The 18,206-nt window shown below is 42.7% G+C and overlaps 1 protein-coding gene across 3 annotated transcripts; it reads right to left on the bottom strand.

Moving 5' to 3' along the window:
- Positions 1 to 376: 376 nt before the first annotated feature.
- Positions 377 to 17,004, bottom strand: LOC105011410 (polypyrimidine tract-binding protein 1). Of its 3 annotated transcripts, none has more exons than XM_010871404.5 (16): positions 16,908 to 17,004; positions 15,841 to 15,894; positions 13,871 to 13,901; positions 9,673 to 9,736; positions 9,401 to 9,573; positions 9,055 to 9,201; positions 7,819 to 7,995; positions 7,619 to 7,729; positions 7,322 to 7,511; positions 7,139 to 7,219; positions 6,751 to 6,893; positions 5,265 to 5,298; positions 4,142 to 4,234; positions 3,736 to 3,952; positions 3,452 to 3,529; positions 377 to 3,336 (listed from the first exon to the last, which is right to left on the bottom strand). In XM_010871404.5, exons 1-16 carry the CDS (start codon positions 16,913 to 16,915, stop codon positions 3,204 to 3,206), a joined length of 1,734 nt encoding a protein of 577 aa, XP_010869706.1. In that variant the 5' UTR covers positions 16,916 to 17,004; the 3' UTR covers positions 377 to 3,203. The 3 variants fall into 3 exon arrangements, with proteins under 3 accessions (XP_010869706.1, XP_010869707.1, XP_010869708.1); XM_010871405.5 differs by having other exon boundaries at positions 7,334 to 7,511; XM_010871406.5 differs by lacking the exon at positions 15,841 to 15,894 and having other exon boundaries at positions 16,908 to 17,002.
- Between the last annotated feature and the right edge of the window lie 1,202 nt (positions 17,005 to 18,206).

Below are 18,206 nucleotides of genomic sequence, written 5' to 3'. Positions count from 1 at the left end.
TACGGAGGAGTCCAATTAATTATTGTGGGAGACTTGTCTGGTCAAGCCAACGGCCTAGTTTGAATCTAACAAAGCTTACCTTCCTCATGAAGACAAGGTAAAAAGGCCTTGAAACAAGCCTAGTCTGCACCTAATCATATAGTCACGGTCCAAAGCACTTGAGGTTACAGTACATTTTAAATAAATAGTTCTTGCATTAAGTTTCTTGTACATTTGAATGTAGCAAATCAGTACAATAATACAGTATGTTAGTATTTAGCTCAAAAGCAACAGTAGTTTCTATAGATCAAAGACTTTGCATGAGAATGAAGAAACATGAGCAAGGAAAGCTAAAACCAAAAATAGCAGAGCCCAAAGAGAGAAAATGACAAGTGGAAAGCAGAGAAAAGATTTATTGAAGGCACAAGACCCAGAAATGTGTAAGTTACACTACAACAACCAAAAGGGACAAAAACTTTGTTAGAAAACAATTTAATTCCTGTGATACAAACTTGTTTTACTGATGGGCTCAGGAATATTCCCAAGCTGTAATCAAAATATATACATGTTTCATAGATTAAGAAAAACATATTGCTTCTGAATAACTACTATGTGGTACAAAAAAAAAAAAAAAGTATATACATCCCAACCCCCTGACAAATATCACTACTCTTGAAGAAATCCCACTATCAAACATCAAATGATTGAGGTTGTAATGATTTTAAATGCTGTGCAATTTTGCATAATTGGAAAATCCTTTCCTGCCATTGCCTGGGGTATGCAAAGCAAGACATTTAACACAGGCTACACTGATTGATATGAACAAGTGTCAATATTGAAGTCAGGTGATCCAATTAAGAACAGATTATCATGTAACAATTTTGTTTAAAGAAACTGATTGAACAAAGCAAGTGAGCACTGGTTCCTTACCATACCCTGAAATTCTATTATTGCTTTGCACCAGGTCGACATTGGGGGAAAAACTGGATTCACACACAACTAAGTGTGAAAGTTACTAAAACCTAAAGAACCTCCACTCCCAAACAGAAAATGCACATGGAATGTGTCAGTATTAAGACTGATAGTTGATAAATGACATTTAACTAATCAAGTGCTCAACATGTCCACCTTCCATGGAGCCTGCATATACACTCAGTGGCCACTTTATTAGGTACCTGCTCATTAACATATACAGCAAATCACATGGCTACAACTCAATATATGAGGTGTACAAACATGATCATATAGGTTAGTTAAACCAAACTTTAGAATGGGGAACACACGTGATCAAAGCAACTCACTGTGGTATGAATGTGCCTGACAACAGTTCAAAAATATAAAAATAACTGACCTCCTGGGATTTTCTCAAACACACTACAGCTGATAATGGTGCAATCAAACAACCTCCAGTGAGCAGCAGTTGTGGACAAAAACACCTTGTAAATGTAGGTCAGAGGAGAATGGTTGAGCTCATTCAAGCTGACCGGAAGGCCACCAACACTCAAATCACCTCTTTACAACAGTGGCGTGCGGAAGGGCTTCTCTGAACAGACAGCACATAAAACCTTGAATGGATGAGCTACAGCAACACAAGACCACATCAAGTTCCACTGCGGTCAGCTCAGAACAGGAGGATGAGGTTACAGTGGGCATGCAATTACCACAACTGGACAATTGGAGACTAGAAAAACACTAAATAATTCAGGCTGTTCTGGAGGCAAAAGGGTGTTCCCACCCGATACTACATAGGTGTTGTTAATAAAGTTGCCACAGAGTGTAAATTCACTGCAGACGGTTATGAATTTCATACAAGCCTCAGGGAACTTAAAGTCAAAAACAACACTTTCATTCCACCAGACCAAAGTAGACTGTTTTGAAAGGCACTTGTCCAAAATATTAAAATTATCTTAATAAAAGCTGCACAGTCTGTTGACTGCGACCAGTCAGACTGCAATGACAGGGCGCCGTATAAAAGCTGCTCACCCTTTCGTGAATAGTCAAGTGGAGTGACTGACACAAGTATTCACTGGTGTAAGTTACACACACCTCGAAAGAGTCCAATTCTGTAATGTAATTCATGGCTCACAGCGGGGGAGCTGCAGTAGTCCACGTGTCTGAAGCTCAAGAGCCATGTAGACGCTGCAAGACGAGCGGATTACCACAACTGACAGTGAATTAAGCAGTGTCTCTCATACTAACTACAATAACCTAGAAAAAGGCATTATTTGGTCAAGCTGTAGTGTATAACAAAGTTGAACAAATACTAAGTTGACAGAGTCTGCAACAGGAGAGGAAAGCAAGATAAAATCAGAAACAAGAGATCACATTGTAAACCACACTTGAGGTAAGTTCAAGCAAGACTTTTTGCAGAGGCACAGCGGTTAAGACAACCACTGACCAAGACCTGACACCTACAACAAACAGAATATAGGAATAACTGTGTACAATACTAGATTTGTACAAAATGATTGCATACATGTCAAAAGGGAATGCAAACCACCTATAGAGATACAGTAAACAGGACTCCAAATATGACTGACAAACCCTGGTACAAGGAGTATGTCAAAAAAAAGCTAGATACGCATTGCTGATTTCAAACTAGCCAACTTAAAACAAGGCACTATAAAATAACTTCATAATGTTGGGGAAATGGACAAACTTGTAATAGATTTCATACAAACGATGAACCCACATCCGCGGTAAACCCGGCATTAGTAAACAAAGGCATTGGACAAAGGAGGATTGTAAAAATGCTAGTATCAAATTGAAGGATTTAAGACTGGTTGAGTAAGGCACAGGAAAGCTCTGAAGGCAAGAGGACATGAGATGCTACAGAAGTGGCACAGAACCTAGTGGTGCTGGACCCAAAGGGCAAATGGAATATTCCAGAAGACTGAAGCTTACATGAGTCTTTATTCAGACTCCTAGTTAAGTGTAAACTCTTTCAGTATGCTGAGAGCTAGGACCCCCCCCCCCCCCCAAAAAGGCAAGATAATAGAAAACTAAAAATGTTTAAAACCCCAGTAAAATTGGGTGTGCACTGTTCTTCTCCATATATGGTTTATAGGCTGATTTGTGTATATAAATATCATATACTAGGAATGATGGAAGTGAATTCTGTGGTGAAGGCTACTTTACAACAGAAGAGTCGTGTCACTGCAACTTGACATAGTCAACTTCGGAAAAGGACAGCAGCCTGTTAGCAGTTGCGTTTTGGGCTCCCCTCAGATGGTGGATTTGGAAAAAGAGACCCTCAGGTGGTGGTTTTCTCCCAGGTCGTGATTATGGAACTCAATCAGGGACTCTATGGCCTCCTCCACTGAGCCCATCTGAACCAAGGCCATCTTGCGGTCTTTTCTGAAAAAAGAAAATTACAATTGGAAAGTGTATATAAAATTTCACACTATTAGCAGCCTTTACTAAGGACATTGTAAAAATTCTTAACACTAACAATTTGAGATGAATAACTTACTGAAAAAACTTGAAGGCCTTCACCATTGCACCAGAGCTTGCAAAAAGCATCTTGAGGTCATCTTCAACCACAGAGGGCCTTGAAAGAAAGTGGTGACCCCATTGTAAATACAGGCAGTTGTGACAAGCTTTTAGCAGTAGTTCACCAATACAACTTACAGCAAATTCTCACCATGATTTTACCAGTTTACTGATGCAGTTAATTTAACCCCGACCTCTGAAAGATTCGATCGAGCACCCTTTGTGTCAGTGGGTTTACCGAAGAACAACAAGACGTTTACTCACGGGATATTTGAAAGGTGCAGAGTAGCCGAGGGCGGGAATATATTGGAGTAGTTCTTGGAGCCGGGCTTCTTGAAGCGGTGCAGGGGTGAATTGCTGTAGTCCTTCGTCAGGCCCTGGTCCTCGTGGCCCTCGCGAGGAAGCTGAACGTTGGTATGTTTGGACAGGGTGACACGCAGGGCTTTCCCATGCAATCTCTGGCCATTCAGATGGCTCATTGCTGTTGGAGGCACAGAGAGAGAGCCTTCGATTCAGAATGTCTGGACCGTAACGGACATGCGATGACTTCCGTCACTGAACTGGACATGCCGACAACACGGTCGTTAGCAGAAGTTCCAGATACACGTAGCGGCTCCTGATACATTATTACTGGAGGAGCTACTTTTTTTGGAGGAGTCATAGACCTTACCGAGCTGAGCCTGGGTCCCATCGGTCATCTGGATCAGAGCATTCTCCTTCTTGTTGAACAGAATCTTCACTCTCATCACATCACCATATACACCTTAGCACAAATTGGGAGGGAGGGAGAAACCATTTGAAAACTAAATACAACTCTGAACCAAACAAAGAACACAAAAAAAATGTCAATGGGCCCTTTGGAGATTTGGGCTAACACCCATCTAGATCCCACAGGGAAGCTTATGATTATGAACTGAAGTTATATACAAGATGCTCCGCCATTAAGGCAAATTTAAAAAAGGTGGATGAAATGCTATCTACCGTGAGTGACTGAAGCCACTGATCATGGCAATGTTGCATCATGGCGACTAGTGAGAATTGATCATTAACTCTAAAGAGGTCCTCGTGACACTACACCACAGACGTAAAAAAATTTAAAATAAAATCTACAACATTCAAGTGGAATTCTAGAGAAAAGCCACAGAACTGCAAAACATAGCTATACCTGGACAGAAAGGGAAAATTCCTTCTTATCAAGAAGGAAATCGCTTGTGCGTCTAAGGTCACCCCTTCCTTAGGACTTGATAAATAAAATCAAGGAAGGTAAAGACTCTTATGGTTAAAAAAAAAGGGGGACTGCGAGTTAAGAATTGAAAATAAGGATCAGAAGGAATACAAAACTGGCCACATGTACTCAGCAAAAATGTTTGTCTTGACCATTAACCAAAAGCAATTGATACAGCATTCATTGAGGGCATGCAAACATGTAAAGACAATTAAGCGTGCAAATTTACCATAAACTATGACTAGAAATAAAAAAAGATCTTATGAACAGTGGCAAAGTTACAGCATCTCACAGAACTTCTCAATATGAATTCAAATGCAAAATTAGCAATCTGAAATTTCTACTATGGTTAAGGGAATAGTTAAACAGAGCAAACTATCCCTTTAAACACAGCTACAGGCACACTGTGACAATGCTGCAACCGTCTACCAGGTTTCTCAGATCGACACACAAAAACATCAGAAATCACTCAAAAACGTTTGAAACAACTTATGAAAAAAGAATGAAACAGAACAAACAAGTAATAATAATAATCATAATAATAAAAAAGGTGCTAATGATAACATACCGAAAAGAATAAAGAGGCATTGGGGCGTAACTCTCTTTATAAGACAGCAGAGGAAGGCAGCGGAGGGAGGAAGGGACAGGAAAAAGATCGGAGGCAGGAGAGTGGAGGTTCAACATATCATCCACAGCGGAGGCAGTTCCATGGGGAATGGCAAAAAAAAATAATGTAAAAAAACAAAAACAAAGGTGGTTGGATCATAGGAAGGGTTAATGAATGGACAGGATAGAGGGGGTGTGGGGTTGTATATTTAACAGTGGGATATGAGCAGAGAACAGTGTGTGTGTGTGTGTGTGTGTGTGTGTGTGTGTGTACAGTGGGACATGTGGTGGTTCAGATATGGGCGATGGGAGGGGAATACACAGGGCGTGCAGTCAGTTTGGTAACGGAGGGTTTTCCAAGTGAAGATATTAATACAAATGTACAAAATAAAGAGGGGGGAGGGGGTTGGGAAGGGAGAGAAAAAAGAAAAAGGAGGTAAAAAAAAACAAGGTCAGTATACACAAAGAAATGAGGTGTTTCATCCAGTATAGAATGTGCTTTTAAATGGTTTGAAATCAGAGTGAAAAATACTCCAACTTAAAAAGGAGGAGGCATGAGACATGGAGGGTGAGACAATATTTCTTCTATATTCTCTTAAAGTTCTGTATGCATTGACAGAAATGAATTAATATTAAACAGTTGGCAATGTTTGAGCATAAGCTGAAGGCCATTAAAAAATAAAAGCAATATTGCCTCTAATTTGATGAAGAATGGGTCTAAACAAACAAGATGTTACAGGAATGAGATCTCAGAATAATAATTTATAGTGTATCATGTTCAGTCAATTACAGTGAGAGGACTAGGGCAATTGATGAAGTGACCATTATTAGAAAGTCCACGGTTAATGCACAGGACACTATATCCAACTGGCTCTAAATATTTATGGCTAGGGCACATTAGTCATTACCTCCTAAAAGGCCAAAGATTTAATGGAAATGTGCCAATATTCGGCATTTGGAAAGACTGAATGCCAAAACAAAAGTACCGTGATGAACTTTGGATATCCTAATAGTTTGTATCTTTTGTTAAAGACTGAATGGGATGGTGTGACACTGTCAGAGAAGAACAGGAGGGAGGAAATTCACTAAGGGAAAAAGAAGCCAAGAGCTCTGTTACACGGGACTTCCATCAATTGCATTCTGGCAAGTTGACAGAAGAGGGCGCTACCTAACCTAGGTGTGACAACGCATTTGTGCGTATGTAACAAATACACTCAACTCTGTCAAAAGATGTGGATACATTAAGATCAAGGGTGTCACACTGACTGTTGGGCATGTAGGTCTACAAATGCATCCCTCTTACAACCCCCCCCACAAACATGTGCACACATTCACTTTGCCCCGATTTAAAAAGACATGGTGGACACTAACTCTGGGTGGCCCACACTTGTCACCTACATTTACCCTTAGACACTAGGGGGCAGCAGGGGGCACCTGATAAGACTAACCTCCGGGTTGAGGTTGCTGACCAGCATGACACAGTGGCCACCGGACAGTTGGTGGAAGCCGAGTCCTCGGACAGCTGCGGCGGCCGCAGCCCCTGGCATGGTCAGCTGGGCCAGGCCGCCAGGAACACCTTGCATGGTCAGGCCTGCAGGGACAGCAAACATCAGGGAAACATGTTCACGTGGGAGGGGGGGGGCTGCTGGACTAGAAGCAGCTGAAGCGCCTGACCCCCCTCATCTGCAGACAGGTCAAAAGCGTTGCCAAATCACCTGAGCCGTAGTAGCGAAAGACATCCAGCGGGGAAGGTGACGCATTTCCTTTCAGAAAGGGGGGGGGGCCTACAGTGAATACATTAACATTGGTCAGGAGTCATGAAAGCGGACGACTGACCTGCAGCCTGCTGGATGGTGAAGGCTGGGGGAAAGGCATGGGCCCCGGTGTACGGGTTGGCAGAGATGATCCCAGGAGCACCTGACACACACGGATACAGAGCACTGTCAGTTCACTGAACGAAATCAGAAGTGATGCCAACAAAAGGAGAGAGAGCAAGGAGGAATTTAAAACCGTATTCACCATAGTACTCACCGAAGGCTGCAGCCATTGCCTGGTGGTCGATGGAGGGCTGGCTGTCTCCCGTGGGCAGGTCAGGGCGTGTGTAGTCACGGCTCTTGTCGTTGTTGTACTTGACATTCAGGCTGGTGAGCTTGGAGAAGTTGATGCGAAGGGTGCAGCAGGCATTGTAGATGTTCTGCCCGTCTAAAGACTTCAAAAAGGCAGAGGTTTTAACACCGGACTCAGCCATTTCTTCACAATGGTGTGTTGAACAAAAAGTACTATTTATTATTGCGGCCAGCAGAGGGCACCACTCACCAGTTTAGCATGCTGAGCAGTGAGGCCATCAGCATACTGCAGCAGGGCTTGGAACTGGTTGTTCTTGGTGAAAGTAATGATCTTCAACACAGTGCCAAACTTGGAAAAGATCTGTGTAACAAGGGCGCGGTTAGCATGGGGGCGGAAGACAACACCGACACAATAGCGCAGTAAGACCGGTGTCGATAGCACAGTCTCACCTGATGCAACACATCCAGGGTGACCGGGTAGAAGAGGTTCTCCACAATGACACGCAGCACCGGGCTATGCCCCCCCATACCGCCCGAAGCGTCCACCGCCGTCATGGGCAGGCCCCCGGCCATGGGCAGGCCCCCGGTCTGCACCGCGTTCACTGCCTGCAGCGCCGCCTGGGCCCTCTGGATGGGAGGAGTCAACAGGAGAGGGGTTAGAGGGAAGACATTCACGGGAACAGCTCGAGGTTAGGGGAGTCGACGCCATTCACCACGCAACATTCTTAACATTCGACCTCACAGCAAGTCTCCTCAGGGCAGTTCAGGAACGGCTGGAAAAAGCTTTTGGGACTACATTCCAGGGCGTGGGGCAATCAGTCAGCGACATGTCTGTTTACAGGGCAGAACACCTGGGGGGGGGGGGGCAGACTTTCTACCAGCTAAACACAAACAACCTTGGAATGTTCCTCAGCAACACAGCAGTGTTTATGTTCACCATGTCGGCCTGGGAGCAGATAAGACCAGACTGGGGTCATTTGTGGGGGAGCGGACAGCTGGTGCTTCACTTGGTCACCACTGGCATTGCGTTCTCCCAGGAAACGTTGTTGAGAATAGGGGAGGTGGTTTGGAAGACACCCGGGACAATAGAGTCCACCACCATACACCCGCGGAAATGTAAACCATGAGACACCCGAGGGGAACAGGGATGTGGAACGACCAAGTCAAGCGCAGACGGCTCCGTTTTTGCTAACATGGCAGAAAGTCTGATGATTGGGATTGGTTGAAGCAGCCTACAATGTTGACAAGCAGACTCGTGGTTTGTGCAACCACAAGTCCTGGCAGGAGAAGACAGTTTCCAAATGAGTCACTGACCCGGCAATACAGGAAACACTGGAGCCAAAACCCAAAGCTTTCATGGCCAAATGAAAAAAAACTATCCCTAAAGGAAAATACAAATGCACAAGAGTCACACAGCAAACACATCCACTGTGGAGGAAAGACACCACATTTGGTCTTGAAGAATCAAACACTCACGGCTCAGAGGTATACAGAACTACGTAAACATCAACAGTGCAAGAGAATGCTCCAGAAGGGCAGATTAATCCCCTTCACTGCTGATGGAAAAGATCTGTCAAAACACAGTAACAGCACAGGTTTGGAACCTTTCCTTGTGGTTTCTCTGAAGAGTTGGAGCACATTAAGGGGCCAGCTGAGAAGGACGCACGCTACACTAGTGTGACTCACCACTTGGTTCGGGGAGTTGTCTGTCTTCAGCTCCTTGTGGTTGGAGTACTGCATAAAGATGGGGTGGTTGCGGATGACGGGCGTCACAGAGGAATAGTAGCTGACCATGGTCTGGGCTGCATCTTCACTGTTCATCTCCAGGAAGGCCTGGAAACAGACAGGACAAAGCCACAACAAGAAACTGATAAGCACTACTATATTTTTGTTCTGCTGTAGATAGTGGTTGGTTAGCACTACAAGGGCCCTGAATAATAATAACTTTAGTTCACTTCAACCCCACACCCACCCCTTTTTAAAGCCTGTGAGCTTGTTTGACTGAACACACACGGAGCTAGGGTAACCATACCTGGTTCTTTCCTTTGAGCATGAGCAGGTTGGTGACTTTGCCAAAGGGCAGGCCCAGGGCGATGACCTCAGCCTCATTGATGTCATTGGGGAGCTTGCGGACATGGATGACGCGCGACGGGATGCCTGGGCTCCTTATGTCACCTTTGAACTTTTTGCTGTCATTGCCATTGGCTGGACAAAGTAGGAGAACACCATTTAGACATGTGGACTTGGAAATACAGAGGTAGTGAATTTTTTCACGTTGAAGGATGGGGAGAAGTCAACACAAACCTGCTGAACTGGTCATTATATAGGGGCCGTTTGCGACACAAGAGAAAAGCTCGTCTGATCCTCTCTGCAAAGGAAAAAAAACATGTTTAGAAGTGCAGAACCATAACACCAGCATTAGACAGTTAAGAAATACAAGAAAACTACAAAGTACATTGATCTCACTTCTTACAGCTAGAAGCTGTTACAAAGGTAAAATAAACAATCAGTATGCTTTGGGAAACCCAAACTCAACAATAGCTACCTGTAACCCCCCCCCCCAACTGACTGCCTGGGGGGGCATATTCCCCCCCACCACCCTTTCCTGTGGGACTGCGTGAAGGCCACGGCTGACCCAGTGAGTCATTCACGGTATCAACAGGCACTGCCTTGTGACAATGGGAACAGGAAAAGGAAGCAGTCGGCTGCATAGCGAACAGGAAAGGTACAAGCAGAACCAGAGCTGGCGGATGACTACAAGGTGTGGCCAGAGTCCTAACGACATTCATGGACCGACAAAGCAGAGAGGAATGCACATGGATAGGCCCATATGCAGACAGCATGGAATCCAATGACAGGGGTTGGCTAACCTTGTTAAGTTGTCTATGGCCTGGGGAGAGTGGGGGATGCATTGTAAGCATGTGTGTGCGCGCTGAGGTCACCCGTATTGTTCATTTTCAGGGAGGGAACCAAAGAACCCGGGGGGGGGGGGGTTCTGGGTCACCAAACAGCAGGAATGGGAAGGCGGGAGGAGAAACCCGAGTCATGGGACTGGCAGTACATCACCACCCCCACCGGTCTAGGGACTGCTGCTGGGTGTACACTTCTTAAACGCTGACCCAGTTACTCCCAACCCGTAGTCCACAGACCAAGCCCTGAAAGCCCAAAGAACAATTTTCTAAAAATGACCACCCTATGCTAAAAAGACATAAACCAGACCCAAATCGTGATTTTAAAACAAAGCCATAAATAAACAAATCTCTATCAACGTGTAAAAACAGACTGCACACCAGCTGCCATCCATGCTTTAGAGGTTCAACAAAAATGGGAACAGAGGAAATGGTTAAAAGATGGATTTCCAGTCCACTGGCCAGTTTTTACATGATCACCAATGATGACATGAAGCCTTCTCCTATTAAGACAATGAGTATACAACACAGCTTGATGAAGGGCTCTCAACCCCACCAGGCACTCAAATTCCAATGGCGCACGTCTTAAAAACCACATGATTAGTTTGCTCATCCTTGCACATCCTCGAAAACGTAATAACCGGCATCTTTAACATTTCTAACCCGCTTTCCTGTCAAAGTAGTGAGTTCTTTAAGGCAGACTGGTAGTTTCCTGAGGAAGCCACCAATAGCCTAAATTAAAGACACTGACAGCTGTTGAGAGGGACAAAAAGAACAAATGAGCAGGCAAGTGGGAGACACTGCACCTCAAGAACGTGGCCATTACCAAGACAACTCTGAATGGCACTCCTATCACTATAGAAACCCTTGCTTGTGGCTCCAGGTGAGCTGCTAAGCCACACCCATGACTCTTGGTCTGAATACACAAAAGGCTTATTCTTTTCCACAGCCAGGTGTACCTTTCTCCTGGCAATTACCACGCTGCTCACAAATGTTTGAGAAACAGGTTATGACCTTTTAAAAAAAGAAAAAGAAAAAAAACATGCCTTCAAGTGGCTCATCAGGGATCGATTTACTCATGAACATCTAAATTATTGAACAGTAATTCTATCCTCTACCTCTTTAAACCAGGTTAACCTGGGCTTTTACATAATTTCAAGCTACAGGTTGGCTACCCAGCAACATTTGCCAAGAGCTGCCATTATGAAACAGACAACCCAACCCCATCCCATGCTTGGCCTTAACAGATGGAAAACAAAAGCCAGTGGTAAAAAAAACATGCATGTTCAAAACAGCGGGGGGCATTTGCATGTGCTGAATGGGTTTCACGACTCCACATGTCCCCCACCCTCATGCTGGAGGAATGCTTTTGAGAGGCCATCTCTATAGTTAAGTTCAACTGACTGTATTTAATGACCTGAGACTTAAATTAGCTCATGGAAAATGAGGGACAGAGTGAAATGTTGATAGACCTTCATAAAACAATGAAATGTTTAAAGACCGTAATGTCACGATCAACCAAGATTTTTTTGTGACACAGTGGAGGGGATTAGCAACAAAAGGATTTAGGCTGATTTCTAATGACGGTAACTGGAAGTTTCTGAAAACGGAGGCGATCAATTGTCTTACGGAGCATGCCAACGTTGCAGAAGGAAACCAAAGATGTGTACCACAAAGAATTAGCTTTAAAGTCGACAGCCCCAACCAAGCTAGAATAAAATTTGTATGAGTAAAATATAAAATATTCAAATAACTGCCAAATTGCAGACACCGGAAGTTAGTAGCATAACCAGTTCCACATGCTTTGTGGCACTGCAATCAGGACTGAGGGATTTTCACAGGACCAGCCCTAGCCCAAAGACCCCGGTATGGGAAAAGCACATCTAAAATCACAGTAGATCCCACCATTAATAAGTGTACTCATTTCAATACTACCAACAAGGCTAAACCACAAAAGAGACGTTTTGTACAAATTGAACATTTCAGTCACCAAGATCCTCCAAAACCATTTCGAAACAGTCAACTTTGAGGCCAGCGGGCTGCAACAAACACCCGAGGGGAGAACAGGAAATGAGGCAATTAGTAAATAAAATAAAACCACTGCAGTGAACAGATCCTATTTCCTGTGAGGATAACCCACAGAGTCCCCACTAACTTAAGGTTATCGATGTGCATTGGCTGGAGAGGACCACTCGTGGTACCTGTAAGAATATGTATGCCGCGTGTTGGTCCTTCTGGCTAGGCACATACCACAGACGATTATCTCTGCGAAAAGAGCCGCAAGGAATGCCGTTGCTGTAACGGGGGCCTTTGAAGGCCAAGCTGGGAGTCAGCAGTAATGGCGGTGTATGGAGGACAGACACTGAACATTAAGTCAGGAACACTTACTCCTGTGTGTCGGCTCAAATCCCAACCCAGCTGCTGGAGGGGCCACTCGGCCTCCCCCGCCATCCAGAGAGCAGCCAGCACTTCCACTGCATGCCATTTTCACATGTATTCCCTATTCCAAACCTACTATTCATTATTCTGTTACAAATTGTTTTTCCATTCTAGGTTTCAACTACATCCACAATTTATAACTAGCTGATTATGGATTAAAAGATAACATCTCCAAAAGTATTGTGACAAGTAGTTATTTCAATCTGCGATAGGAATCTTACTAGTGAAAGGGTAATTAGTAAATTAATATTCATCAATGATATTAAATCAGCAGTAGGTTTCAGGGGATGAATGTTAAAACAGCTTGCCAACCCTCCAGGTCTGCTGACTAGAACATATACATCGACTTCCTCACTCATTAAAACTTCCATCATCTAGAAACATCTGCTTTCATTCAGGTTAGCCAACCTCAGCCTAAAGACCACAAGGCCCTAACAGAGGGCATTTTCTGGGGGTTAAGTTGTCATTTTCCTGGCAGGGGATGTCGTTTTTCTTGGGAAAGGTCTCAAAAAGGGGTATCGGACTGGCTTATGAGTGATGCAACAATGACTGGCATGTGAAGGATGAGACCAAAGTCCCTAATTATAGACAAGGGTTTGGAGAAGCCAGAGCACTGGAATGTACCAAGAGCATTTATGGCACAAAGCCAAAGCCAACCAATAATTAGGCCTTACTGTTTCCACAGCAACGTTCCTGCTATACCAAAAGGGGGGAAAAACCTGTAGCGATTTAAATATGGTAACTAGTTACAAGTGACTAGGAATAGTTTAAGTTGCCAACATTTTCTTCCATAACCTGCACATACTGCACTTTCTTTTAATGCAATTGTTACACGACGTATATACACATCTCCAAGTTTATTTAGCCAACTGCCATGGAAAAAACACAAACAAAACTTGTTCGGGGAATTGAAGTCAATAAAACAGAACCTTAGCAAACAGGATTTTCCCACTGTTCAATACTGACTGACTGTTGTACCTTAAAATGCCAGCAACTTTGAATGTCCTCATTTCTCATGAAGCAATACTTGGTATCGCTGTGTCAAACCTGCACACAGTACAGTGCTAAGCTAATACATGAGTTTGCAATCTTAAGCCATAATCAGCCACTTCTTGATTATGGCATGTTGGAGAATACAGAAAGAGGGTGCCTACCTTTGTACCAACTGTAATATCGTGGACACTGCTGTGAAGAAAAGAGAAGATGGGAATGTTAGAAGCAGTAAGGAAGAAAAATTAAATGCCAAAATTAAAGGTTAAAGACAACAATGTTACTATTGTGTAGGAAAGAGTCGAGATCCCAAACATTAGAGGGAAGTACAAAAGCAACAGCTAACTAACATCTTTCAGTTGCAGAAATGTTGGAACGCAGACAGTCAGTCGACATTGGCACAATTACAGAACTTTCTCATGTCCAAAGTTCTAAACTACCATTGCCCAGTCAACAATAAGAGGGAAAAAAGTATGTTAAATAACAGCAGGATGTTGCATTTTGGATAAAATGGCTGACTTTGGAGCAAACACTTCCTTACTCAGATGCAAAAACCAGCTATGCTCAGCACTAGTTCTACAGAAGTAAACCATCACATTTGAGCGCATCAAAACTGTCATATGATCTACATAAAAGGGTCATAAATTACTTATTTTTGCGGTTTCAATTCTGTCAAACAGTCATTGATGGCTATTACATGGAAACATGCACAACAACACAATAATTTTGTTATGTGATGCTACCAGCAGTAAGCGGGGTAGCTTGACTCCATGCTCCAGGTGAGTTTGTAGAAAATAAAAACAGTCTTAGCATTTAAGACTTCAAAAAAATCTAAATTAGATACAAATGAGGCATAGCATTGTGGGTCCGGTAAACAATAACACCTAAGCAACGGTTGACATACCCCCCCCCCACACACCATAAAATGCTTACATCTCAACATGTGTAACATCTTAGTCTACAAATAACAAGAAAAACAGATGCAGAGAATGCAAGTTGGACAATGACATCTCTTGATAACCCTCATATTGAAATAAGTCAACCACCGCTCAGCCACTGAAGACTAAATTAGGGGGCCATGGCTCTGACTACACCCTGTTGAAGATTAACCCTCACATCCTGTTTCACATGAGCAACAGGCAGAAAACACTGGCCAAGAGCATTCAAACTGTACTCCCATCGCCAACACTCCCCCAGGCAGCGGTGGGGAGATTCACCAACTTGTGATCATAAAGACCAAAAATGAAAGGAACCATTAAGTACATGAATAATCTTGTTGAACCCAGAAGTCTCACCTATTTTGGCAGAAGATCAGTAACATTTCTAGGTCCATACATATTAAAAAAAGAATTAGGAAACGCTAGAACAAATAGCAGCACCACAACAAGGAGCATCGCTATCATTTTGCAAGTAAAGGACCGAAAATCCCATTGGCTTCAAATATTCAAAAGATGCAAACATGTGCAATATCATTACTGGTCCAGTGAAGTTAAGAAACCCCCCAAAAACTGAAATATGGTTGCTCTTAATCCTACACATCCTGTTCAGTCCCAAAAGATCCAACTAAACCGGTAATGTTTACATAGATCATTCCACAAGAGATTATTATGGAGGGAACAGACATCTGCAGAACAGTTATGCCAGATATGTCCCTCTAAAAATCCCAAGAACCAAATTTAGATCTACAGCCATAAGGGCAGACATGCATAATTAAATGTTTAAAGACACAAAGCACTTCCCGATACACAAGAATGTAAAATGATTTCATGTTGAAACCCATTAGGAAAACAAAACTACTTTCCAAATTGAGATGAATACACAGAATAGGCTTGACAACACAGAAAAGGGCGACCGTCATGGGAAGGGGGAGGATGAGCAAGACAATGCAACAGGTCAAATCACTTAGTTTCCACACCATGCCGAGAAACCTGATAAACACAATACCTTTACCAGCACCACCATAGTGGACGTAATTAATCATCAAAAGTGGCTTATAGGGCATCTCAAGATGCTATAGGAATGAGAAAAGTTGATTGACTCAAAATGAAAGTATGTTTAAGCAGAGGCTTATAGGCGATTCACGACTGATGAACTGGTGGAAACATTTACAAAAGTCATGAAAACAAGGACTTACTCTAGTTCAGTGACGTAAGTAGATCCCATAGGATACAAATCAGTCTCTAGACGGCTGGAAGGAAGAAATGTGTTGTGTGTTAATAACCAGCCCCGTATTACCCTGCCTTTTTAGTTGTACTGAACTTCACCTTACATATCTAGTTACCAATATTAACCTAAACATTAAGAATGCGCAAGTTCCCGATGTCCGGGCAATATAAATATATGTAACAGCTACTTAAGGTTGAATAGCCACGTTCGTACCGTAACATGAGACCCCTACATCGTAAACAGATGAATGCTGACTGGCTAAAAGCCGCAGTACGTGAAAACGTATACCAAAGGTACAGAACTACACTAACCATTCCCACTCGGTCGTTAATGGTTTACAAAACTAGCGAAAGATAGGAATGGTATTGGCTATGGCCAATACATATAGCACAGCAAAGGACTGTCTCATACGTAACTACCCAACACACAAACCCCATGCCTTATTTTTCAAATATAGTCACACTGTTCTAAATTAGACATTAGGGTAAACAAAACTAAGTATAATATGGTGAACATTCTAGCTAGTGGCGTAGTTACACAAAAACCAACATCGTACTGACACAGGTGGTTCCAATTTCCAGTTCTAGCTAGCTACAGTAAAGCGCAACAGGCAAATTAAAGTGGTTAGCTAGCTAGGTGCTATTATTGATACCACTAACACGGATTTCAATAACTTTAACCAGTCCACACAACATACACCGTACTTGCTTGAACCGCTCATGGTTTTCCTTCAGTTTAGACAAAAAATAAGTACACGCAAATTAGCCTGCTGGCTACTAACTACAACAACAAATTAACAACAGCTAACTACTAGTAACTCTAACATGAACTATACACAATACAACGGTAATATTAGTCGAAGTGTCTATCACGAACGAACAGAAATGCCGCGTTACCATGTTTCCATCGCAACCAAAACACAATAACACAATACAGGAACTAGTTCAGCCCATATTCGTTAAAGGACACATTTACACAAATATTATTCATTCTATAGCCCTTTTCTCGTGAGCAGAGCCTCTTCCTTGAACTTACCCGTCCATTGCACAACACGGAACTACCTAGCTACACAGGTTAGACCAGCAAATCTGTTGCTTGGTCGACTTTTCTTATACCCTTACAAAATGGCGGAGAACAGAGAAGCGGAATGTGATTAGCTAGCTTGGTTAAGTAGCCTGAAAAGTTGTGGGCGTCTGAGACGCGAACTGTGCGCTGATAGGACAAGACGAGAGTTGACAGTGAAGGGCGGTCTTTAAAAAAAGTTGGTTATGGTAATAAATTCTATATGAAAATAAAATATATGCATTTTCATAGTGTCGACTGGAGATGACATTTGTGATAATACAATTGTCTAATATTAGTATTATATAAAATTAAATTATATATGATATACTAAGCTACTGTTTTTATTTTGCTATTAAATATGCTCATCTTTGACACCTGGGAGCAAAAATTTAGGATCTATCATTTCCGGTAACCTGAGAAAGACTTTGAAGGCGAAATGTTGTTTGTTTGATGCAGGGAAATAAATCACTGGGATAAGCATTTACTACCATTGTGCTGGCTGGCGCCTTCTTATCTTTCCAAGAAATCTGTTTTGCCAAGCACCGGTTGTTTAGAATAGAAAGGAATATGAATATCTACCACCACATAGTTACGTATAATTCACTGATTGACCAATGATCTAAGACTTCGGTGTGGGTTCATATACGGCTGTAAGGAAAATGGACACTAAGTATTATTTGCCCAAAGGTGAAATAGCAGACAGAGATGCTATCAAATATTTCCAAATGTCAGTTATTTTTTTCAGCTTTTCATCTAAATGTCTTTGCATACAATGATTTCCAAAATATAGCTTTGGCCCTATAATTCTTGTTTCCCCAGATATTCTGCAAGAATATTCTTGACAAATGTAGGAAATGTAGAAACGTCTACTGGGGAAACAAAAACAGTATGCAATGTATTGTATAAAATATGTCTATTTTCTTTGCCAAGATGTGCTGACACAGTGGACTGATCACACCCTTATCTAGTCGGATTGCTGTCGCTTGAATTTCAACCTTGTCTGGCATCAAAGGCTAGGAGACTCCTTTGATGTGGAGCTCCATTTACTACCAGGTCCCAAGACTCCTCACTGCCATGGCAACATCTTACAAGAGTAAAATTCCTCTACCCTTCATTAAGAATGTAATAAGTTAATAACTGAATATAACAAAATGGGTTGAGCTTGATTGAACTACTGGACCCACCTGGACTCCCCTCCTGGACTCAACAGTATCTCAAAAGGATGTCTGTGGATTAGGTAACATACTATAAATAATTACCTCACATGCT

Source organism: Esox lucius, chromosome 8 (assembly GCF_011004845.1).
Source record: "Esox lucius isolate fEsoLuc1 chromosome 8, fEsoLuc1.pri, whole genome shotgun sequence".
In the NCBI taxonomy this organism is placed as follows: Eukaryota; Metazoa; Chordata; class Actinopteri; order Esociformes; family Esocidae; genus Esox; species Esox lucius.
The sequence above is the reverse complement of the archived record's forward strand: the minus strand, read 5'-3'. Positions and strand labels throughout refer to the sequence as shown.